At 38.6% G+C, this 26,088-nt stretch overlaps 1 protein-coding gene and 1 long non-coding RNA gene across 2 annotated transcripts in view; one reads left to right on the plus strand and one right to left on the minus strand.

Annotated features, from left to right (window-relative positions):
* Positions 1–26,088, plus strand: part of LOC131960291 (uncharacterized) — a 138,114-nt gene that overhangs the window by 87,056 nt on the left and 24,970 nt on the right. The window lies entirely within an intron of this gene.
* The window catches only part of cacna2d1a (calcium channel, voltage-dependent, alpha 2/delta subunit 1a), a 158,113-nt gene that overhangs the window by 67,755 nt on the left and 64,270 nt on the right, over positions 1–26,088 (minus strand). The window contains exons 5-7 of the mRNA XM_059325449.1: positions 20,062–20,097; positions 16,728–16,863; positions 159–290 (exon numbers count right to left, since the gene is read on the minus strand). Coding sequence (XP_059181432.1) covers positions 159–290; positions 16,728–16,863; positions 20,062–20,097 — 304 coding nt within the window. The remainder of the gene's footprint in view (positions 1–158; positions 291–16,727; positions 16,864–20,061; positions 20,098–26,088) is intronic.

Consider the following 26,088-nt stretch of genomic DNA (forward strand, 5'->3'; position numbering starts at 1 on the left):
GAGTGGGCCGACAGCAACACGCTATTTAAGAGGTGTGTTGCTGTGTGTATGCATCTTCCTGCATGCAGCATGATGAAATGACCATTTTGTTCCCATCACCGACCACAGGAAGTTCAGCAGGGTGTTAAGATGACCCCACTGGCTGCTGGGATGCTCACCTGGGTAGTATCGAGTCAATCCGGTGGCAGAACCAAACACCTGCCAGAGGAGCGAGGGATCTTCCTCTTTGTTTTCCCGGAAAACATCCTCCAAGGCCTCCGTCCAATTTAGCTCATTTAATATAATGGTGGCTGGAACACACACACACACACATACACACATAAAAATAAATGAGTCATATTTGTACAGAAGTACAAAATCACACAAGCACAAAATGTCAAGGCTTTTCAAAAACCATTTATTCTGAAAAAGCAATTCTGAAGCAGAAGAAACCAGCTTGAAAGCCTAAGACACACACCCACACACAGATTTGCCCAATATTCGGCTACCGACATTGACGGCGAGGAGAGGAAGCTGTCTCAGAGATATCAAAACTGACGTCAATCTGCACTGATGAGATATTTCCAATTCTTTTTACTTTTTAGCTCTCAAAACACACACCTAAATCTGCAGCGGTGGAAAGTGAGCAACAGAGAGGAGAGAGGGGGGAATGATTCAATTGGATATTTCTGGAATAAGACAAAATCATCTTCCGGGTACTCTGGGGAGAGACATACAGTAAACGTTTTGTTTACCTGTTTGTCTGCTGGAGCTCTTACTGGCTTAATGCTCCAACAATCTAGTTTGATCAAAAAAGGCAGCGCTCTGCCTGGGAGAGTGGGCTGCATGTCAAACTGATGCTGTGCATGACTCATACTTGTGTGTGTGCAGATGCCCCATCTCTGTGTTTGTGTGCTTTTGTGAGAGCAACTGAATTAAAGAAACAATAAAGAACAAAAAGAGATATATCAGGGCAAAATAGGGGACAGAGAGCGGGTCTGGGATTCATATGACAGACGGCTAGAAGCTTTGTGGTTAAAAGTGAGTGATGGCGAGTTAGTTTGAAGCTCAGTTGGAGAAGGACAACATACACTACATACAGGAAGTGGACTTTGCCACCATGGAATCACCCATTGGTCCATGGAAGACAGTATTGCTGTCTCAAATTTGGTATTTTGGCTGTTGCCATCTTGGTTTTTTTCGAGCCAGAAGTGATTATTATGAAAGGATGGAGCTATCAGTTACCAGCTAGCACTAGCAAGCTAGCCTGCTTACTTAACTTGACAGATGCAGTTTGATGCAACAGCCAAGTTACTGAAATGGACAGCAGAAGATTAAAATTTAATGTATGCAATTCATGAGTCACGGACTACATGGTGGTGTAGTGGTTAGCACTCTCGCCTCACAGCAAGAAAGAGGGTCGCCGGTTCGACTCCAGCCTGCGGCTCTTCTGTGTGGAGTTTGCATGTTCTCTAGCGTGGGTTCTCACCGGGTACTCCGGCTTCCTCCCACAGTTTGTGACTCATGACACATTTGAGGGCCACACAAAATATTTCTGAGGTCTGCTATTGGCCCATGGGCCGCTCTTTGAGCAACTATGGCCTATGCTCAACATGGCAAGATTTGTAGGCCATTTAAATGTTACAATAATGTTTTCATGAGCTGAAAACACAGTGGTCAAAGTTCTAAGACGAAGACACAAACAACACCTAAACTGGACCACACTATGGCAGTGACGCACTAACGAATAAATAATAATAAAATGTAAATAATGTACATGTAAAATGTAAATAATTATATATTTTATTCTGAATGGCACCATTTACAAAATTAACACAACATTGTATTTAAGAAGACTAAAACTACAGATTGGGACCATAAACTAATCAGGAAATTGTTAACTGACGCAATAAATTTAGTAAGAAGTAGGGTCATATTCTCATAGAAGACCTCTTTTTGCAACCAGTGAAGTCGCCCCCTGCTGGCCATTACAAAGAATGCAACTTTAAGGCACTTTGCCATTGGCTTCACTTTTTAAAAAACCTGGTGGCTCTTGATGACAATTCAGCAAGAAGAGGTGTCACCTTTTCTCCAGTGTACTCTTTTTAACAAGAAAAAGTCTAGAAAAAGAAACAAAAAGAAAAACCACCCTCCCATTTCTCCCTTGTTGCTCCTTCTGGCTCCTCCCTCCTAACCCTCCTCCTTACTACCACCTCCTTCACCAAGGCTCTATTTCCATCCTTTGTCAGATAAAGAGAGAGTTTAGTCCAAGCCTTAAATTGCTCCCTGTGGTATTGTAGAGCAAAGCGTGTCCCAATGATAAGTGGTGACAATTTGTTCAGGCCTCATCTCTCTGCTCCTGGAGGATGGCCTTTAATGGATTAGTCCTGGTGGTTTCTGTGACATCAGTAACAAGAAGTCTCAGGGTAACAAGACCTCATACAGGAAGCATTGATATTTCTCCCTCTGTACTGAACAGCGAACTAACAAGGAAAGATCACATTGAGTATTTCATTTACCCACCAGCTGACATTGCAGGAAGTCAATGTAGTGGCTGAGCCATTAGGCGATTTGTGTTTGTAGATAGATGATGAAGAAGGAGACAAAATAAATTACTTAGACCCAGTGTGTCTTTTTTATGTGTTTCCCCGGTGTAAAATCGACAAACCCATTATAGCCTCCAATGGGAATTGAGATGCAGACACACACACACACACACACCCCTGAACGGGCAGGTCAGGCACCACTGATGAGCCCTCAGCTACAATATCAAAGGCGTGGCAAGGCAGTGTCCTCTAATCTCAGCCAAATACTGGAACAAATCACAGTTTCAGTGTAAACAGATCCATCTCTGTGGCGATGTGTCTGTTGCTTGCTCGAGGTCACCGTGATAAGAGGAAGAAATGAGAAGTATCACAGCAGCTACGCAAGCGCCGGTCAGCTCTATTTTTCAGGCATGGCATCATGGCCTGAGGGACGTCGGGGGGAAGGGCGCATGTGTTTGTGTGTCTGTATACTTAAAGCAACAAACATGGACAATGTTAGATAAAAATTGAGAAAAAACGTTTGGTTCATGTGTGGAAAAAAGTGAATGATAAATAATAAAGCAAAGGCCAAATTAGTTTTCTGCATCGAGGTTTTGTTTTCACTCTGGTGAGATGAGAGAAATGAAACATAATGAGTGAACAGAGAAAAAATGGAGATAAAATGAAGAAGAGAGGGATGGAAGCCAGTGACAAGTTTGTGTTTCATTAAACAAGTACTTTTAGTCAGCTGGCACTGAACATTTGGTGCAGAAATTGGGTGCAAGTGAAAATTAATTAGAAATAAAAGAATAAACTGAGGCAAAACTAAAAGGGCCCTTGGAGATCCAAGGCCATGCACTATTTCGCAAAAGCCTGTGGCTCTTCTGTGTGGAGTTTGCATGTTCCCGTAGGAGTGAATGAGAGCATGAATGGTTGTCTGTCTCTATGTGTCAGCCCTGTGATAGTCTGGCGACCTGTCCAGGGTGTAGTAGTCCAGAATTAATTTCTGTATTTGCCTTATGATCTGTATTTACTCCAAACAGACAAATGGACAAACCAAGACCGAACATGGCTTTGTGGAATAAAGAGTCCATCATATATATTAACCATGTCATAGAAAGGGAACAGAGCTGGTAAACAACTTTTTCAGCTATCAAATAAGTGCTATATAGAGCTGGAGAACACAGAACCCTTGGTGAGCACATAATGTAGTACTGGGGAACTTCGGACCCCTTCTGTCATGTTCCTATTGCTATATAAGTCTTGGGAACCTAGGACTCCTCAGATCAGGTGCAAATGAGATTGATAAAAAAGTTTGAGGTGCAAAATTCAGATTTTTGTCAACTCAACTGTAAGTTGTACTAACTTATAATCTTACATTGTAATAACTTTTAATCCTTACTTCTGCTAACTTCTGCAATGTGCTGAATTGGCACCATTGTAACGCCGCTAAGAAATGTCAGCTAATGTTGCGAGCACAATTTTGAGTTAGCATTGATGCGCTAATGGCTACTCCTTTAGCTGTAACAAGCAGCGCCGCTAGCATCAGTTAGCTGCTAGCATCACTTAGCTGCTAGCATTAGTTAGCCGCTAGCAGCAGTTAGCCGCTAGCTTTCGCTAATGACCGAATTTCCCAACAAAGAAATAAGAGTTATCAGAACTATTGTCCCTTGTTGTGAACCCCAACTTAAAGATATAAGTAACAACAACTCACAAACTTGTTTTTGAGCAGACAACTGGCTTCCTTTGTTGTGCTAATTTACATTATTGCCCTAAATGTCAATAATTTATATTTCCAAGTTTTACCAACTTAAATCACTGTTTTAGGCCAAAAAATACAAGTTGGCTTTCTTGCAGTGTGCGAAATTTAAAAATATGAATGATTCGTGGGGCAAGAACACATGGGAGCTGAATATGGAAACAAAGATACTAAATATTCCCTGGGAGGCATGTAGATGCTTTCAAATACAAATCAAAGAGGATTCTGGCAGTGACTGATGAGCGTGTCAGCGGTGGGAGGAGGTCAGGAGGGAAAGCTGTGCGTTGCCAAGTCATCAGCTAGCTGGTGGCTGAAACTGCCGGTACATTTGAAAGTAATTACATGGTGTGGGCTGAAGTGGTGAGAACCTGCAATCATCGTATCAGAAGGGGCCCTGTACTCGATGATACTTGGCCACTCACTACTGATTGTGACGTGAGCATCAACGCATTGTTTTTGTAGGCATTCACACAGCAGTGGCATCCAAAGTTGTGACAGTCAGGAAGGCATACATATATAAAACATGAGTAAATATGGAGGACACACAGAAACTGGACATCCAGTATTTAGGCCAGGGCAACACATTCCAGTGGCAGATGACAACTCTTCAGGAAAACAGCAATTTCTGAATTTTTATGGTCATGTAAAATGGCATATTAGGGCAATTGTAGGTAAAAAAATAAATAAAATAAAAAAGAATATAAAAGCAATAATAATAATAATAATAATACAAACTAGTGAGGCATTTTGCAAGGTCCATTGCCGCGAATACCAGAATACGTAAATTTCACGGGAGATTTATGTGTATGCCAAATATGGTGCATTTTTTAATATGAGAAAGCCCCCAAAAAGGCAATTCATTAGGGAGAATAATAATAATAATAATAATAATAGACGGAGGAAAAACAATAGGGTTAATAATAATTGACAGCGTGGTGGAAGCAGTAATATTCTACGGAAAAAGAGAATTTACAGAATTAAAGTGGTATGTTTCTTAGGGGAAAAAATTGGATTTGTTTGAAATTGAAAATGTTAAATTTAGAAAAATCTTTAAATAATAATTTTAAAAAAAAAACCCTCAAATAGTCTCTAATATTATAAAATCATGAATTGTGAGAAAAAAAGAGATTAAAGTCAGTAATGTATCAAAAAAAAGGAAAAATAGTGTGTGTCAAGGAGCCAAATTGCTTTATTTTACAAGGTTGACTCAACCTCATCACCGCTGCCTGCTGTGTATTATGCCTGCAGGGGATGACCCAATGAAATTATACTTTGCAATCAGATTTAGCAATTAGGGAAAAACCTGTGATTTTAGCCTTTACTGCCTTTACTGCAGGGACACAGAGCTGGGTGAGAAGTTTCCCTTTAAGAGTTACATCATTAAGTACCGTGAAATTCCTCATGAACACATATTCTCACCATTTATTCATTAAATAAATGTGCCTCTCTAATGATTGCTGCAATATGCACCGAAAAGAAAAATGGGAAAGTGGTAGATTTGGATGTGATGTTGGATGGAGAGATGGAACAATAAGCTCTGCAGAGAGATCTGAGTGAGAGGTGAATATCAGCTGCACACTACTTACAACACTATTTTACTGTGATTACTGTTTGGAGATGTTTTTGAAAAATTACATGATATAATATATATTATATATACCTCGTTAGGGGCTGTCGACAGTCTGGATTTCACTTTGAAACTAGTTGTAAGAAGCAGCAACTTGATAAGAAGGCAAATGATCAGAAACACCACACGCTGTATTTATCAACATGTTGATGTTGATCCTGATTGAATCGACTCAATCCAACTTTATCTGTTTAGTCCATAGACGAGAAGAAGTGGACGTAGTCATTGGTTTGTGGACTACCACTCTGAAGCCTTGAATTAGGCATTTTGGTCGTCGCCATCTTGATCTTTTGGAGCCTAGGTATCAGCTAACGTTAGTGCTAGCTTGGTTAGCAACATACAAAAATGAACAGCTAATTTGTTAACGTGCTTTACTGTCCATTTTACTCTAAGTTGAACCATAATTTACAAAATTCATATCATGTTGTGTTGAAGAGGACTTGGAACTAGTGATTGGGACCATAAACTCATCAAAAATAACATTTTTGCTGCGGTAATAAATCAAGTGAGAAGAAGGGTCATTTTCTCATAGACCTCTACATAAACTGAATTATTTTCAGAACCAGAATCAGAAATTGTTTTGTTACAGTTGCTGCTGTATAAGAATAGAATAGAAGATAATTCTGTAAATAAATTAACTGTAAAGAGCACGCTACAGTAAATATACAACAATATAAATACAAATGCAAGTCTGAAGTAAATAAAGATACTTGCAAATAGAAATATGAAATACAGAATCCTTTTTTTTTATTAAATAGAGAAATGTACAATAGAATAAAACAGAAATATGTAAATATAGAAATAGAAATATAGATATGCACAAATATGTATATATGTAACATGTAATATGAGTTATTGCACATGATTTCTGTAGAAATTCCCTACTGCAACAAGTGGAGGCGCCCCCTGCTGGTCGTTAAAATGAATGCAGGTTTAAGGCCTAAGAAACACAAGTGGCCGAACAGTTTAAGACAGGGGTGTCAAACTAAAATACACAGTGGGCCAAAATTTTAAACTTGGACAAAGTCATGGGCCAACATTGATATTTATTTAAAAAATTGACCTAAACAAGTTCAAACGAAATGGAACAAGCAAAGCTTGATATAACTTAATATTGCAAACATGCAAAATCGAATTTCAAATAAAACAAACAAACACATCAATGGCATTCATTTCTTCAATAAAATTTAAATACAAATCGTATGTTCCTTTATTTTATATGCAGCCTTCTTTAAATTTAAATTTAATCTTTTTCCACAGGCTAAAAATAAATGTAAGAATAAAATAACAATAATAAACCAAATGACTAATAATAATATCCTTCAATGAATGTGCAACCATTCAAGCCTTGGACTAGCAAGAAAAAGTGCATAAAGACAACTTTAATCGTTGCTCAGTTTGCTCCACACTGATCTACTGTGTTCAAGCCAAAACACCAGCAGAGCATTCTGGGATTTGTAGTATTATTTGCGCTGTATAATACCGGCAGTCCAGCTCTGGTTGTCATTTGGTATTTCCTCGCGGGCCAAATATAATTATACTGCGGGCCAAATTTGGCCCACGGGCCAGAGTTTGACACCTCTGGTTTAAGACGACAGTAAAGGAAGGAAATGTGAAAAACAATAGCAGTGGATCACATTTTAATTCCAGTGACGTGAATATAAGTGTGTGTGCTTTGGTGATGCCACAAGAGTAAAAGGCTTGATATGTTGATATGTGTGAAAATCACCCAAGGCGAAATGAAGATGCAGAGACACATTCATAGCAGCTATGGCCAGGGGGGAGGGAGATATGACATCAGCACACACATGTTTGACTCTCAAATGTATTTCTGTGACATTAGAAAGGTGTCAAGGTGATGAAGGTGAACAAAGCCATTGCAGTAATCTCCAGCGCCTTAAGATGAAGAGCGATTTCTCCCAGTGGAGCCTTTTTACGTCTCATTAAGAACAAAAGGTTGCACAGGTTTCCACTTGTGGATAGTAGTTACTATTATCCAGAATAATTCAACATCTCAGACTGTGACATTGCAGAAATCTCTTTCATTACAAGTTTTATGGAAAGGTAGAATAGGATTACAAGAAGGAAACTTTCTCTAGGAACATTCTGGCATGGAGGGGAATCCCAATCAGCTGATTAGAACATCCTGGGAATGCATCCAAGTTGTCGCAAGGACACAGGTCGCAGACATAAGGAGAGTGAGAGGGGGGAAGAAGAAGAAGAAGAAGAAAGGAAGGATGAGTAAAGAGAGAGATAGAGACCTCAGAGTTTGGCAGCCAGCTCTGTTAACCAAATAGGACGTGTATCAAGTGGCACAAGAGTGCAAAAAGAAAAAAAAAAAATATATATATATATATATATTTTTTTTTTTGGGCCCACCACCCCCCCACTTTTGACAACTTTATTTTTATTTACATAACAAAAAAAGGTCAAACAACTTGAACAGAAAATCAGGTAAATAATTTAAAAAATAAAAAGAAAGAGTTGATATTTACAACACCAGTTGTTGTTTACGTTGATTTCTGACAGTAGGTATGAGGAGGGTTATTGTGTGGCCATACATATATGCTGATGAGCAAATCAGCAGAAGAAGAAGAAGAAGAAAGGAAGGATGAGTAAAGAGAGAGATAGAGACCTCAGAGTTTGGCAGCCAGCTCTGTTAACCAAATAGGACGTGTATCAAGTGGCACAAGAGTGCAAAAAGGAAAAAAAAAAAATCAATTTCTACGCTGTGAGCTTTGCCACAGGGACCGTGACTTCGATACAAACACGCTCACATACACAGTGTCAGAGTATCTCAGCACGTCACAGTGTGTGTGTGTGTCTCGGGCTGACAGGTGCCACACAGCGTTGATGCAAACAGGCATCAGGCGAGCCTCCGATCTCCTGCCAAGGCCACGACCATCTCCTCTCATCTCCTCTCATCTCCTCTCATCGCATCCACGCCAATCCGCCTAATGAGCGAGAAGACACGCATACGCGGCCATGAGATCCATACACAGTACAGTAGGTGCATGCGATGTGACACACACACATGCCGACTCTCACACTCCAAGTGTTTCTTCCCCTCTCAAACACATTCACACACACACACACCAACTCTGATTCATCTCCAGTGTGCATGCACGCACACACATAGAGACGATAATGAATCCCAGTCTGACCACCCACACTGGATCAGCAGGGAGAATAGATTCCAATCAGCAGGACTAATGCGGGGGAGAAAGACAGTAGCACATTTGTCTCCACACACCCCACTATTAATATGCTTAATAAAGTGGAGCTAAGGATGAGGGGCGATCTGAGCGATGGAGGGTGGCGTGAAGGGGGGAAAAGGGACAGCAGGGAAGTAGAGAGCAAAGAGGCAGTGAGGAGGAATGACAAAAGAGCAAAAAGGACAAAATAACTAGGGAAGGAGGTGAGGAAAAAGGAGGAAGAGGAGGGAATGAAAGGGGCGGGGGTTTGGAGAAAGTCTACCGCAATTAAGAAGAAGAAGAAGAAGAGGTGGATGACACATCTCTCCTTCAGCATCAGTAAAAGCCACAAGGACGCCAGCCTCGTCTAGACAAAGTCCCCTAATCAAGTTACCAGTTCTTCCTCCACACAACAAGATAGAAAACCAGGGCGTGTCCAAGTATGTGTGTCTCCTTCCACACACACACACACACTTGGATACACATTGCCATGGCAACGCTGACAGTGCCGGCCAGCCGGAGTGGCATCAATGTGGCAGCCTGTCCTTGGAGATGGAGATGGAGAGAGAGAAAGGGAGAGGGAGAGCGAGCAAGGAGTGCCTACAGCAGCCTTTAGCTTAGCTTTGCTAATTTGCTAACGGGAGCTCCACCCAGGCCGCGCCCTCCACCACCTGCATGAGGGCTGAGAGATCAAACAGTACCCTGTGAGCAGAGTGCTGCAGTAGAAAGACAGACAGTTGAAATATGGAGTATTAATCAAAACTACACAACAGAAGTCAATTGTAATAGTATTATTGTCCTATATCATCTCAGCCTAAACATTCTGCATGGCTAGAGATGCAGAAAAGAAACTGCAAGAAAGGCTTTCAGGGGATTTGATGCAAATAAAATGATATGTTTTAATGCAGAGCTGCTTATAAATTCCAATACAATGCTTAAATTTATTTATTTAATGTTCAATTAAGACCCTGCATACAGAAGATTACACTAAGGACTCTTGGAATTCCTATAATTTAAAAAAATTCAAGAATTTTTCCAGTCGAGAACTAGGGGTGTCGCAAAACAATATGTATTAAATTAATGCTTCAATGATCAATGACCCAGTAATATCAATGCAAAGTGAAAATATCGATACATATCACACATTTTTTTAGATATGGCTATATTACAAAACTCCCACTTTATGTGTTTGTTTTTATTGGAAAGGCTGAAAAAGATTGTTTTTCATTTAAATTTCTGGAAAAGATCAGTAATAAAATTGTTACTGTTAATATTAAGTGTAACTGATTGTGTTAAATTGGCATATGATATTGTTTCATATCAATCACAGTTCCCTTAATTGAGTTGAAATTGTGTTGAACTGACTTTGTGATATCAGCAAATATCGTATTGCTATCCAAATAATCAAAATAATATTGTATTGTGATGAAACTTGCAATTTAAACCCCTATAGAGAACATTTTTTTAATTATTCAGACAACACAGAACCTCAGTGCAAATGCCCTATCTTGCAACGTTAACAAAAATGAAAAAATATATAATTAGTGTTTCTGCTTCTTGATTGATCTTGACAAAATTGTAGGTGTTCTTCCTCTCCCCATGCTCCACCCTTCTACCAATTTTCATCAAACCATAGTGAGTTTTTCTATAAATCTACTGAAAAACACACTGAAAGACACAACCAGCCACACTGCAAAAAAGCCAACTTGTGTTTTTTGGCCTAAAACAGTGATTTAAGTTGGTAAAACTTGGAAATATATATTATTGATATTTAGGGCAATAATGTAAGTTAGCACAACAAAGGAAGCCAGTTAGTTGTATGGTCAAAAACAAGTTTGTGAGTTGTTGTTACTTATATCTTTAAGTTGGGGTTCACAACAAGGGACAATAGTTCTGATAACTCTTATTTCTTTGTTGGGAAATGCAGGAAATCTGTGAAATTTGGTCATTAGCGAAAGCTAGCGGCTAACTGATGATAGCGGCTAGCTGATGCTAGCGGCTAGCTGATGCTAGCGGCTAACTGATGCTAGCGGCGCTGCTTGTTACAGCTACAAGAGTAGCCATTAGCGTATCAATGCTAACTCCAAATTGTGGTCACAACATTAGCTGACATTTCATAGCGGCGTTACAATGGTGCCAATTCAGCACATTGCAGAAGTTAGCAGAAGTAAGTAGAAAAAGTTATTACAATGTAAAATTATAAGTTAGTACAACTTACAGTTAAGTTGACAAAAATCTGAATTCAGAGTTGAGCAAACTCAAAAACAAAACTTAAAATATTTAGTTTAATTGTCCAACTTAAAATTTTATCAAAGTTTGTTGCCTTGGAATTTTGAGTTCACTCAACTTTTCTTTTTTTGCAGTGCAATAACCCGACTTAAAAAGGCATTGCCTTAAACAAAATATGTACAACACAGAGCAAAAAAGAGAGAAAAAAGAAAGATCCATGTATAGAGGATAAGATATAGGAGGACAAGATAAATCATTCCAGGAACAACTCCGTCCTCCAGCACCCCTGCACGCCCCCACCCTTTCATCATTATAACTGTTGCTTGTAAAAATAACTGAGTGCATTTGGCCATTTGGCAATGACAAAACCGTCTGCACAGTCAGAGGCCTCGGAGGCCCGTCACTCTGCACATTTATAGTCCAACTTATGTGGAGTGACTCGCTGTGTAAGGACATTAAAGTCATGTGACTGAGCCCACTGCATTTAGCAAAGCCAGTGTGACGATCATTACTGAAATTGATATTGAATGCTCAATCAATGCAGAGAAGGCTATTAGCTCATGCTATGAGGAAATTGTTTAACTCTTTCGACGCCTGCTGCATTAGCGTGTTGTTAATTGTAGCGTGTAGCTGATAAAAATTATATAAGTTTAGCTATAAAATGTCATATTAAGCAGCGTGAGAGACCGATGATGTAATGATGCAACACCACATTTCTCTTACGCTTCTCTGGATTGATCTAGATTTCATTAGGGTTATCTTGTCAGATGTCACTTCTAATTTAATTTTCACTCTTTTGTTCCATTTTCTGAAGCCGTCTGTGTCCTCTTATCGCTACCCTTGTGTCTATAAGGAAGGATATGACCTGTACTATACAGTATGTTTACTGTGTGTGTTAAGACATGTGTGCATCCTTAGGTTTGTGTGTGTGTGTGTCAGCCTGTCCTTGCATTGCCCTCATTAGTGTCCTAGAATAAGAGGCTAACCCGGAGGACACATTTATGTGTGTGTGTGTGTGTGTGTGTGTGTTTGTGTTCTTGTACTTCCTACATAGTGAGGACCACAACACGTTTTTAACCAACAGAGTGAGGACATTTTTGCAAAGTGAGGACATTTCGGCCGGTCCTCACTTACCAATTAGGTTCATGTTAGGGTTAACGTAAGGGGCTAGGGAACAAGGTTATTATAGTTAACGAAAAGGAAACGAAATAACGAAAACTAGAATTGAAAAAACATTTTCGTTAACTGAAATAAAATGAGAATTTAAAAAAAAAAGATCATTAACTGAAACTGTATTTTGTGGTTACAAAACAAACTAAAACTAAGTAAAATTATAGTGTAAATGTCCTTCGTTTTTGTCTTTGTCAACTTTTTTCATACATAATGAAGATGGATCAGACAAAGGAAATAAAGGCAAAATTTACTGTGATCTCTTTTAATCTCCCACCCAACAAATACCCCATTACAAAAAACTAAAACTCATAAAAACTAAACTAAAACTAGCAAACTCACTCTAAAAACTCATTAAAATTAACTGAATTTGAAAACAAAAAATCACAACAAAATTAAAACTAATGAAAAATCCGAAACTATTATAACTTTGCAAGGGAATTCACTATTACAATGAGGGTCCTCACAAAGATAGAAGTACAAGAATGTGTGTGTGTGTGTGTGTGTGTGTGTGTGTGTGCATGTGTGTATGTGCAAGTGCTCCGGTTTGAGTAAATAACCATCCACCCATACATTAGTCTATTAATCTCTTCCAAGAAAGCTTGCCAGTTTGAGATATTGCTGTTTTCAAATTAGAGGCAAAAATAATAATTTTGCATTCAGATTGGTATCAGTGTTGTTCCAAGTCAGAGAAAAAAACTCTAAGCTATTACCTGATAAAAACATTATTTTTTTTTACAGTAATGTACGTTTCACATTTGACACTTTAAGGTCACAAACTCCAATTATTTGGCTCTCCATGAGTCAAATATGTCCAGGAGAGTTTAAGCCTGGCCGCATTCAGTTACAGCATTCTTTGTTATAGCAGATTTAATTACCGTAAGCCAAATCTAGTTTGACTGGTTGCCTGTCCGGAGCGTTTTCCTGCTTTATGTCCAGTGCTGGGAGAGGCTCCAGCAGGGAGACAATTATCCTTAGGAAGTTATAGCCCTGTATGTGATTAACTTTAGATCTGCTTGGTGTGAGAGGAGTGTAATAGTATCCATGCTGCCAGTAAGGGCGGCAAGGGCTGTAGCAAGAAAGAAGTGATCAGAGAAACATGATAACCTTGTAGAGAAGGGGCTGGTCAGTTGTTGATGGTAAAAGCTAGAAATAAACTGAGAAAGCTGAGTTTTCAGATGCAAAATCAGTTGTTCTTCCCGCTTCAGCGCTGTCATTTAAAGTGACAGTGACGTAGTTGTAGGCAGAACTAAATGCTAATTGGATTTCTCTTGGTAGCAAAGGGGGCGTGGCCTTGATGCAGCTCAAAAACACAACTTCTTGTACTTTTTTCACTAACATTGCAAACTACACTACCAGTCAAAAGTTTTAGAACCCCCCAATATTTCCAGTTTTTTATTGAAATGCAAGCAGTTCAAGTCAAATGAACAGCTTGAAAGGGTACAAAGGTAAGTGGTGAACTGCCAGAGGTAAATAAAAAAAGGTAAGCTCAACCAAAACTGGAAAATAATGTACATTTCAGAATTATACAAGTAGGCCTTTTTTCAGGGAACAAGAAGTGGGTTAACAACTTAACTCTATGGAGTCTTGGGCTATTTTGTCCATTTTTGAATTCTTTTCATGTCTTTGTAAGTCATTTTGTGTCTTTTTTTGTCATTTTCTGTCTTTTTTGTCATTTTGTGTCTTTTTTTTTGGTCTTTTTGTGTCTTTTTTAGTCCTTTAGTCCAACATAAAATGTGATTTTGAATCTTTTTTTTACTTTCAAAACACTATCATGCTCAATAAAGTATTTTAAATGTTGCAAATGTGCATTCATTTCAGAGTACACTGAGACATTAAACTGCATCATTTTCAATTAAATTCTGGAAAAGTTGGTGTGTTCTAAAACTTTTGACCAGTAGTGTAGCTACATTTCCAACAGCAAAAACATCATTCAAAAATATGCATGTAGAGGACGAGGATTCATTTGACATTATTTTAGCTGACTTGGATGCTCAGCTGTATTTATTTGCGTAAGGCTGCAGCAGGAAGGATATGACCAGTGGAGACCCTTCAGAACCTGAGCTGCTGAGATGAAACACAGACAGTTGGTGCCTTTGATCAGCTACGCTACGTTATAGCAGTAGCTTGTGCGCAATGCATCCTGGTAAACGCAGCCTGTCTGCATGGTAAACTTTCCCAATCAATATAGCACACTGAGGGAGCTATTCCTTCAACTGACAACTGACATTAGCATGCCAATATTTCATGGTTCTCCAAAGCTAAGGTTCGATCAATCCAGCTTTTAATTTTAGTCGAAATTAAAAGCTAATTTCCATAAATGTTTTATTTACAATCGGCTGAGGTTAATGAGACTGGCAGTAGTCCTGCAAGTTTTACTAATGCACCTTGTAGATGCAAGTGGAATTTGTTGTTTTATTATGGTTCATTATCTAGGCTTATGAATATACACTACCAGTCAAAAGTTTTAGAACACCCCAATTTTTCCAGTTTTTTATTGAAATTCAAGCAGTTCAAGTCAAATGAACAGCTTGAAAGGGTACAAAGGTAAGTGGTGAACTGCCAGAGGTAAATAAAAAAAGGTAAGCTTAACCAAAACTGAAAAATAATGTACATTTCAGAATTATACAAGTAGGCCTTTTTTCAGGGAACAAGAAATGGGTTAACAACTTAACTCTATGGAGTCTTGGGCTATTTTGTCCATTTTTTAATTCTTTTCATGTCTTTGTAAGTCATTTTGTGTCTTTTTTTTTTGTCATTTTGTGTCTTTTTTTTGTCATTTTGTGTCTTTTTTTAGTCCTTTAGTCCAACATAAAATGTGATTTTGAATCTTTTTTTTTACTTTCAAAACACTATCATGATCAATAAAGAATTTTAAATGTTGAAAATGTGCATTAATTTCAGAGTACACTGAGACATTAAACTGCATCATTTTCAATTAAATTCTGGAAAAGTTGGTGTGTTCTAAAACTTTTGACCAGTAGTGTATGTACCAAAATTTCATGGTAATCTACCCAACAGTTGACAAGACATTTCACTGCAAACCAAGATATATATCGGGAGATCACCAAAGTCATAAGGATGCATCCACTGACTGGGGATCATGAAGAGAATCACGTTGTATCCATCAGTCTGGTCCAAAGCAATGGACTGGCCAACAGACCAACAATGCCAACACTATGATAACATGGAAAACATGACTGAAAAACATCAATTCAACACAGTAAAATAATTTTAAGTGTGTGATATATTTTGTGTGTTTATTTACAACATTTTTTGATTCCATATTCCTCAACATATCAATCACGACACTCATCTCAGTACTTCTTTTTCGTTCCTACTGTGAATAAAACAAGTGGTAAAAAAGCATTTATGTTCAAAGCGCCATCGGACTGGAATAATCTTCCTTTAAACATACGATCATTGACGTCTTTTCATAGTTTTAAATATGCCCTGTCTTCTTATTTTGAGTTAAACTGCACATGTTTCAGATAATATTATGTCTTTTTTTTTTTTTTTGTAATACTGCAATTTCAATTTCCAATAATATTATGTTACTTCTTTCAGTTTTACTAGGCTAATGTTATGGCCAACTTGTGGCCATTGAGAGGTTGTGTTTATTCTTGTGTTCATTTTTTCAATGTTTGTGTTGACGCCTGTTGTCTTTGTTGTTGTATGTCTGTAAATTGTTGAGTGTTTTGTTTTGTAATGTACTCTAGGACCCCCTCGAAAACGAGAGGATTCCTCTCAAGGGGTTTATCCTACTCAATAAAAATTTCTGAATGAATGATAAACACACCAAAATAGGAAGCAACAGTCTTATGCAAGTTCAAAGCACCAACAAAAAGACCTATCACTGGCAGAGGCACTGACTCTATCAACTGTCCCAAGGGGTCAGTGAGGTTAGCAGTGAGTGGGAGGGAAAGGAGCAGCTGGTGACCAGGCTAAAGTGGGGGCTAGAGTGTGCTGGCCATTGGGTTGTTGGCATCTGGGCTATATATAGACTAGAATGGCCTAGCCTGGGTGTGGAACTGTCTACAGTACAGACAGCGCTGGGAGGCTGAGCTCTGGATCACAGGAACTTACTGTAGATACTGGACAGTGTTGACGGGGATAAAACTGACAGAATAGGGCAGGAGGTGGGGGTTACACGGTATTACTATTTATAACAGAGAGATGTGTAGATGGTAGGAGAGAGAATATGCATTTTTCTACAAGGCATGTGTATGTGTGTTTCGACTTACAGCCTTCGTATATGTCCGTAGGGATGTGGACGGCGGTGGTGTTGTAGGAGACGAGTCGTTTGAAGTCAGGGTCTATCTCAAAATCATCTGGAAAATACCGGTTCTTCCTCCCTTTTCCATCATCTGTCTGATTAAGCTGCACAAAGGGGACAAAACAGTAGGACATGGAGTTTTAAAAACATCCTGGAAAGCATTTTATGGCTGAAAGGCCGCGGGCTGAAAAAATGCTCTTCTTCTTCTTCTTCTTTTCTCTTTAACATATAGCACTCCTGTAGCGATGACAGTTAGCTCTTAAAGTTATGTACTTATTTGATTCCTATGGTCTATGTCTAGTACCATCAGGTTGAATCACTTATTGTAAGTCGCTTTGGACAAAATCGTCTGCTAAATCAGCTATTCTCAACCTTTTTGAGTCGCGACCCCCAATTTAACATGCATGTTGTCCGTGACCCCCGCTCACTGAACACAATCTCACACGCACAGTTCAGATCACCCAAAAAAGAAACAAAATGACCAAAAAAAGGAAACAAAATGATCAAAAAAGACACAAAATGACCAAAAAAGACACAAAATGACCAGAAAAGACACAAAATGACAAAAAAAGACACAAAATGACCAAAAAAGACACAAAATGACCAGAAAAGACACAAAATGACAAAAAAAAGACACAAAATTACCAAAAAAGACAGAAAATTACTAAAAAAAAGACAGAAAATTACCAAAAAAAAGGAAACAAAATGACCAAAAAAAAGACACAAATTGACCACAAAATGATCAAAAAAAGACACAAAATGACTAAAAAAGACACAAAATGATAAGAAAAAGACACAAAAATGACACAAAATGACCAAATAACACACAAAATGACCAAAAAAAGACATTAAGTGACCAAAAAGACTAAAACACATGAACACATGTGGAGACAGAGCTGATTTCCAAAATGATTTGGCGACCCCCAGAAATCATCTCGCGACCCCAATTGGGGTCCCGACCCCAAGGTTGAGAATAGCTGTGCTAAATGATATGTAATGTAATGTAATGAAAGGGATACTTTTGATCTTATGTTGGTGGCAGGCACAACCCCAGTTTGAAGAACTGAATCTTGTCAAACCCACCAGACTCCTGTGAAAAAAACTGAAATTTTAACTTGCATAACGAGGAAGTTGCTCTTCTTTTTTGTGTTTTTATGTGGCTTTGGTGAATCTGAACTAACCCTTTAAAACACCAAAGTCACATAATGACACAAACAAACCTAACATTTAAAACAGCAATAGAACTGCAACTCCCATGCACTGCAGGGTTAAATTATTACTTTTATCAATGGAGTCTGGTGGATTTCATGAGAGCATAGATAATGGCTTCAGTTTTAAATTGAAACAGGGACAGTAGGGTAAAGTGGAGAAAAAAATAAATATAGAGTACACTTTAACTAATATTTATTTTTATTTTTTTGGCTGGCCTTTTTTTAAGTGACTGAAATACATTTTGCTGCTGCCCCCATCCTTAGCGGTACATTGCTTAGCTTCTGTGCCTGTAGATAAGAATAAGAACCTCATGCAACCCCACTTCCATAAATAAAAAACTATCCATTTAAGAGGGTTTTCTGCATGTGTGTGCAGCCTCAGTTTGAAAACGTACTGTACGTTAGGGGTGGGCGATATGGCCCTAAAAGAATATCATGATACTGCAGGCTATTTTTGCGATAACGATATTAGGAAATATTAGAATAAGGAAATACTTAAAAAGATATAGAAAATATGATTTTTTGTTTGTTTAAATAATTAAAAATCTAAAATGTAGTTTGAAATGAAGTGCAAATCTCAACAGTTGCCAAACACATTTTTTTACTCTTGACTCTTGAGTATGAGCAAATAATAAAAATAACCATTTAGGGGTTCCAGGGGCATATTTTAATGAAATTTTGTAAAGGAGAATAAAGGTTCTTGTGTGTTTTATTTAAGGCATCTTATTTTGACAGTCTTCTTGTAAATTCTGTGGTGGATTCTCTTAACACACCGTGCTCTTATTTTGAAAGCTGCATGTGTTTAGCTACAGGGAGTAAGTAGCTTTTTGTGATTAAAACAACTTTAACCACGACATCAAGAAGTAGAAACGTTGCCAATATCATGATATGCATTTTTTTTAACCATAAAAAAAATATACCGATATTATTGTGAACGATATGATATGGCACACCCCTACGTTACGGTATATGCAGATTCTCCTCCCTGTGAATGACAAGGTGTCAATGTTGAGTATTCACTGAAATATCACGACTGACAGATTAAGATTGAGATACTAAAAAGTTTTAGGCAGTGAAACATAAACCCGGGCATCCAGAGAGATGCAGAGCGAGGGGAGAGGGGCTGTCAGTCAGATCCAGAGTGACATTAGTGTGCTGTGGGTGTGTGCTTCCTTCCCACTGGGACAGTGGAAGGGAATGAGATGCTGATCCCTGTTTATGAGAGAAGACAGATGACTTCTGAGGCTAGGGGAAGCATTCAGTGTCTCACGCATACTCATGTGTTTCATGTCAGTATGGGCCCAAAACATGTCCTGGCCCTTATGCATAGAAAAAACATCTTAAATCTGTGTATTCTTTACAGATTAACCAATAATCACACACACATACAGTGACATATTTTCACAGATTCCTGCAGGCTATCAATAAAGTCTGCTATCAGGTTTGTTGCTATGGTAATACTCTCTGGAGGGTTGGACATGATGTTGCTTGTGTTGCTTGCAACATGGTCTCACAGAAATCTGTGAAATAGCCACGGATTTCGCTTAACTCAAAATCCGTGGAATAGCCACGGAATCGCTCAAATTTCCGTGAAACTGACACGGATTTCGCTACAATGCAAGTTAATGACAGTCATATTTTTCTGGCGAGATCTTCACCACAAAGTGATTATGTACATTCACTGAGTGAATATTTAGAAAATAAAACATATATTTCTCGCTAGAAATGTGATCAAAATCCATTTTTATGCAGAAACAGAGTCAAAATATAGATTTTTTCACTAAAAATGAGAGAACTGTCCGCCATGTTTTTTGTTCTGACCGCCAGAACCTTGAAAGTCACGTGACTTGGAACAAACCAATGGGAAAAAATATCAATGGGATGGCCACGGGATATGACTGTCATTAACTTGCATTGTAGCGAAATCTGTATCAGTTTCACGGAAATTTGAGCGATTTGAGCGAGTTAAGCGAAATCTGTGGCTATTTCACGGATTTCTGTGAGACCAGGTTCGTTGCTTGTATTGTTGAATTTGAGGATTCGCATCTTTAATTTAGCTGACAGGATATCAAAATACTGGGTTTTACTTACGTCGTCTTTGGCGTTGTAGTAAACCATTTTGTCGATCTGCAAAAGAGATTGAAAGAGAATAAGAGAACGATTTCAAACAAACAAAGAACACATCTTTAAAAGGTAACTTAATACTAAAATACTGCGAGTATACTTGATACAAGGCAACCTCTGCGGTTGGGTGCTTGTTGCACCTGGAACCCGAGCCAACAGTTATGTCACAATGTACGGATGTACCCTGAATGCACCATAACATCACTGCAGCAAGGTTAGATGCAGAAACAAGATTACAGCTGCTGTTGAAAGAATATTTGACCTGCAAAACAACCATTTGTATACATCAATTACTCACCGTGTGCTACTTTGCATGCCTCGGCGTTGAGTGAATAATCTGATAACGAAGGAAATTCTTGAATAACTGAAGTAAGCGTGTTTGTAGTAGTAAGATTTGAGTGAAAATGCGTGTGCTTTGCCCACATTTACTTTTATTTATCAAGGATTTTCTGAGATTTCTGATTCTCTGGTCACTGTGGAGGCATGCAAGAGGAAAAAACATTTTTTCTTCACAAATTCAAGGTAACACAGGGCGAGTTAATACAATGCATTCTTGTCCAAACTTGTCTGGTAGTCGATATACAAATGGTCATTTTGCAGGTGAAGTATTCACGGAATGAAGCGACTAGAAGTCCCTTGAGAAGCTGCATTCCAGTTGGCTCTAAAGATTGCATTTGTGGAACGGCTAGGCAAGATAAAGTGCTTTGCCTGGAATGAAAAAGAATGAAAACAGCCTGACTGTTGCTGATGCATAAGAAGCTCCATTAAAACGGTTGTAATCTCATCTAAAAAGATGACATGAATCATACTTGTTTTCTTGTTTTAGGTACACCTGAAACTGTGGAGTTTGTTTCCTTGCAGCAGTGTGTGTTTGACACTGAGGATCAGTGAAGTAAGTGCTGTTGTTTTGCTCTCACACTGCTGGGCTCGCTGTCAGTACAGAGGCTAGCAGGGCGCTAACGAGCTAGCTTTGCCACTGACATAAGGATGCCCTGGAGCTGCAGAGCTGGTTCACTGACTCCCACCACCTGCCTACGACTTCTAGAGCTTTAAAAAGGGATCTCTGATACCTCCTGCCACTGCTACTGTTACCTTAGTTTAAACAGTCTGCAATTACTGCACCATAAGCGATAACACTGTGTGCCAAAGACTGGCATCTGCTCTCTGTCTGCAGTTCCCACTGTCAGTAAGTTATATCAGTGCATATGTAACATAGTTAATCAGGTATTAGTGATTCCACTTGCCATCTTTAAAAAAACCACAGGTATTGAACGCAGCACCCCTGGGGTTTAGTGTCGTGCACCCCGGGGGCAGCTGCATTCAGACCTTGTGGGGTAACGGTAAGGTTACGGGCTATGAGCTCCGTCTTTTTTTCTTTAATATATTAATTTAATTTCACTTTATTTTAGTAGAAACTTAACGTGTCTTTTAATTTTATATTTTTCAGAGGGATGCACTTGTTTTATGTCATCAGGTATGATTTTTGTATTTTGTGTATGATTTTAGTATTTTGTGTTTATTGTGGCATTCAGACCTTGTGGGGTAACGAGGGATGCACTTGTTTTATGTCATCAGTTTCAGAATAAATGGCTGGATGCCAACTAGATGTCCTGGTCTCAATAAATATCACACAACGCAGAAAGAGTACTAAGCCGCTACACATATATCAGGAGACGTGCAAGTTAAACTTTATGTGCAGAGTAGGTGTAGTGCACATATGCTATTATGTAGATGCAAGCAAAAATATACACAGCAGATTGTCCCATAATGTTCTCTGTCAGGTCGTGTTACTGCCGACAATATGCACCTTAAGGGGTGACGATAACACTAAGGTCACACCTCCGCACCCCTCAGGGGAGGCTACTGTGCGCAAAAACACTTAATGTGTGAGAGATGGGGAGAAGCGTGTAGGCAGTGGAACGGAGGAGAAATAAATAAGTGCCTTGTGCCATTACTTATGTGGCATGTTGTGGTGGGTGTGATGTGTACTGGCAGATCAGTGTGTGTGATCTGGATCTTGTCTGGAAGATGCTCGTTAACGTATTGCGATCCAATCTCTGCCAGGTGTAACTGCAGTTCATGTCTACATTTGTAATAACCTAATGACTCATTCAATATGCCATCCACTCACTGGAAACATTTCTCCTCACATTCACAGCAACAGTAGCAAACACTGTTCTGTCAACGGAGTCGTAAAAGATGACCTTTTTCTCATCAAATGAAACTAAATATGTGTTGTTAAGAATCACATTTAATTATCTTCTATGTTTATTTTTGACAATGCCTCCTCCAAACCCACTCTTACATTAAAAATGAGCTCAAATCATAACGGAGACAAGAACAACTAATATAAAGCATCCATTTCTTATGTTATCACTCTGTAGCAATAAGCCTCACAGATAAGAATAAGAAGGCGCCTGCTATAAGCTCCAAAGGCCATACATCTACATGAAATGGTTACAGTTTTAAACATGTGGGTAATTTTGTGAATTTAATGAAAAGTAGTTGTTTAACTAACAAAACTACTTGCTGAACTGCTGTGGCTTGGACCGGAGCTGTGTCCATGCAGACAGTGTTGCTGCTGCTGTGCTGCTGCCTGCCATCTACATTGAGTTTGCCTTCGATAATAGAATATATAATGAAATTTCTACTGTCAAGAGTCGGTACTCTAGTAATTTATAAGGCTGTGCAATTCACTTCATTTTCAACAGCACATACCTGCAAATGTTTCAGAACAAAAGCCCTGTGCTACAAAAAACCAACATGGTCTCACAGGAATCCGTGAAATAGCCACGGATTTCACTTAACTCAAAATCCGTGGAATAGCCACGGAATCGCTCAAATTTCCGTGAAACTGACACGGATTTCGCTACAATGCAAGTTAATGACAGTCATATTTTTCTGGCGAGATCTTCACCACAAAGTGATTATGTACATTCACTGAGTGAATATTTAGAAAATAAAACATATATTTCTCGCTAGAAATGTGATCAAAATCCATTTTTATGCAGAAACAAAGTCAAAATATAAATTTTTTCACTAAAAATGAGAGAAGTGTCCGCCATGTTTTTTGTTCTGACTGCCAGAACCTTGAAAGTCACGTGACTTGGAACAAACCAATAGGAACAAATATCCATGGAATAGCCACGGGATATGACTGTCTTTAACTTGCATTGTAGTGAAATCCGTGTCAGTTTCACGGAAATTTGAGCGATTCCGTGGCTATTCCACAGATTTTGAGTTAAGCGAAATCCGTGGCTATTTCACGGATTTCTTCGAGACCAGGTTAAAAAAAACACCACTATAGGGCTTTTATTTTTGAAACAGAAACAGTAAGTGTTGAATACCTTTTTGTATTTTTTATGCCTGTGACATATTCTGAATGGTGTAATGTTGCTGGTACGATGCAAATATGATGTCATAACATAATTACACTGTCTTTTCGTGGAGAATAAAAATGAGAGGTTCGACAACGCTCCCGCAGGCAGTATTGCTTCTTCAGCCAATAGAGGTCCCTACCTATTTTTTTTTAACGTCCCTGAGGAGATCCAGCTTACCAATAAATGATAATGGCCAAATCAAACACCCATTCGATGGCTTATCACATTGTAGACAGACTATAACACAAATTATATGATCAAATTGACCTTATTAAAGAAGCTGGATACAGCATTTTAATCACAAGTGTAAACAGGGCCAAAGTAAATAGATTACACTGAACAGACACACAGCTTTTAAGTGTTTAAAGTCAGCAGGGAGAGGTGCCCAGTAGTATTGGCCCAGTTATTAAAGGTGAAAAAATGTGCAAAAACACACATACATGCCCCAATTGGTATTTCAAATGATTTACTATGATACAAATCCATCCAACCCATTTACATGTTTGAGTAGGCCTACTTTGTTCAACAAATGGTGGGTGTGTTATTACAAGTGCTTGCAATGTATGCAATTACTTTTAAGCTGTATGTCAATTATTCTAAGTAAATAGAATATTTAAATGAACACTTTCTATGCATGTGTTATTGTGATTTACACTGTTTTCTTTCAAGTCTGTTCAAGACTTCTGAAAGCTGAAAGGTTGCATCAGTACTGGCTCTAATGGTGTTGTGAAGGCTGAGTTGCATATTGAATATGTGGCTTCAGATTACAGTAAATACCAAATCCCACAGCGGATACCCACATCCTGGGTTGGTTCGCATAAAATCTGACAGAATCTTTGGTTTGTACAAACATACAAACTTGTGCACAGCTTACTGAAGCACACAAGGTACACACAAGTTCATGTGGGGCTAAGCTGAGCGGAAGGGGCTCGCTTGAGGCCGCTGAAGTTATGCTACACTGCAAAAAAAGAAAAGTTGGGTGAACTCAAAATTTCAAGGCAACAAGCTTCAACAAAATTTTAAGTTGGACAATTAAACTAAATATTTTAAGTTTTGTTTTTGAGTTTGCTCAACTCTGAATTCAGATTTCTGTCAACTCAACTGTAAATTGTACTAACTTATAATTTTACATTGTAATAACTTTTAATCCTTACTTCTGCAATGTGACGATTGTAACGCCGCTATGAAATGTCAGCTAATGTTGCGACCACAATTTTGAGCTAGCATTGATACGCTAATGGCTACTCTTGTAGCTGTAACAAGCAGCGCCGCTAGCATCAGTTAGCCGCTAGCATCAGTTAGCTGGTAGCATCAGTTAGCCGCTAGCTTTCGCTAATTACCGAATTTCACCGCTTTCCCGCATTTCGCAACAAAGAAATAAGAGTTATCAGAACTATTGTCCCTTGTTGTGAACCCCAACTTAAAGATATAAGTAACAACAACTCACCAACTTGTTTTTGAGCAGACAACTGGCTTGCTTTGTTGTGCTAACTTACATTATTGCCCTAAATGTCAATAATTTATATTTCCAAGTTTTACCAATCACTGTTTTAGGCCAAAAAATTCAAGTTGGCTTTTTTGCAGTGTACAGCTGTGGCTACACACACATAACATGACATAATGGCGATGCTAGAGCTGTGCAGGATTTTATCTGTCAACTGTAGAAGTGACAAACCCTGCATGGATTTTTTTTTGCTTTCAAAAATCTCTGAAGCCACTAAAGGCATTCTGCGTCACAACACTAACAGGTTCATACAGAGGACATATCAGTATGAATTAGATACATTTGTGCAGAGTGCTGAGCTGAACAACCTACTTGGAGCAAATTCAAGTCAAAACTAAACAGCTACTGTACCAGCAGAAAGAATATTACCATTACTAATATTAAACCACGTTGTGTTCAATCATTATATCCACACATATCACCCATCTATGCTGATTTACAATGTTGGGGGGAAATTTAATTGATTCAGGTATTGCAGAAATCCCCATAACATTAAAAGAAAAATTAATTACGTTTGCTAGCCAAGCATCCGGGACCATGGGAATATCAAACTGAGTGAGTAATATCAGATAAATGAATCCATCCCTGGAGAGGATATTTCCTTCTCTTTTCTTTACTCAGTGCAACACACCATGCGATAAGTTGAATAATGGGAACTTTTAATGGAAAAGAATCATTAAGGATTGGCAAACAACACTGAAGAGTTTTTTTTAAGTTAATAGACTAAATGGTGAAGTGGAAATTCTTTGAAGTTCTTCCGCCACCGTATGTACACGCGATATCATTTGTCATTTGTTAAATGGCTGCCAAGAGCATAAGGCTTTTCTCATTGCAAAGCAGGGGCAGGGAATTTGCAATTTGCATTTATTATGAAACGGCTGGAGCTAAAACACAGCATCAGTGGCAGCGAATAGCCCAGAGAGCTGCATTGTAATTCTAGACTACCGCTGTTGAATGGGGCACTGAGTTCCCTGGACCAGCAATTGGGCAAAAGTAATTGAATGAGTAAAATAATAGTGTGTTCTTATTATTTGCTTTACATTCCCTTCTAATGTATTCTTAATACTATGATTAATGGACAATATCAGAGCGTGAACAGTTCGTGTGCAT

This window comes from Centropristis striata, chromosome 22 (assembly GCF_030273125.1).
Source record: "Centropristis striata isolate RG_2023a ecotype Rhode Island chromosome 22, C.striata_1.0, whole genome shotgun sequence".
Classification (NCBI taxonomy): Eukaryota; Metazoa; Chordata; class Actinopteri; order Perciformes; family Serranidae; genus Centropristis; species Centropristis striata.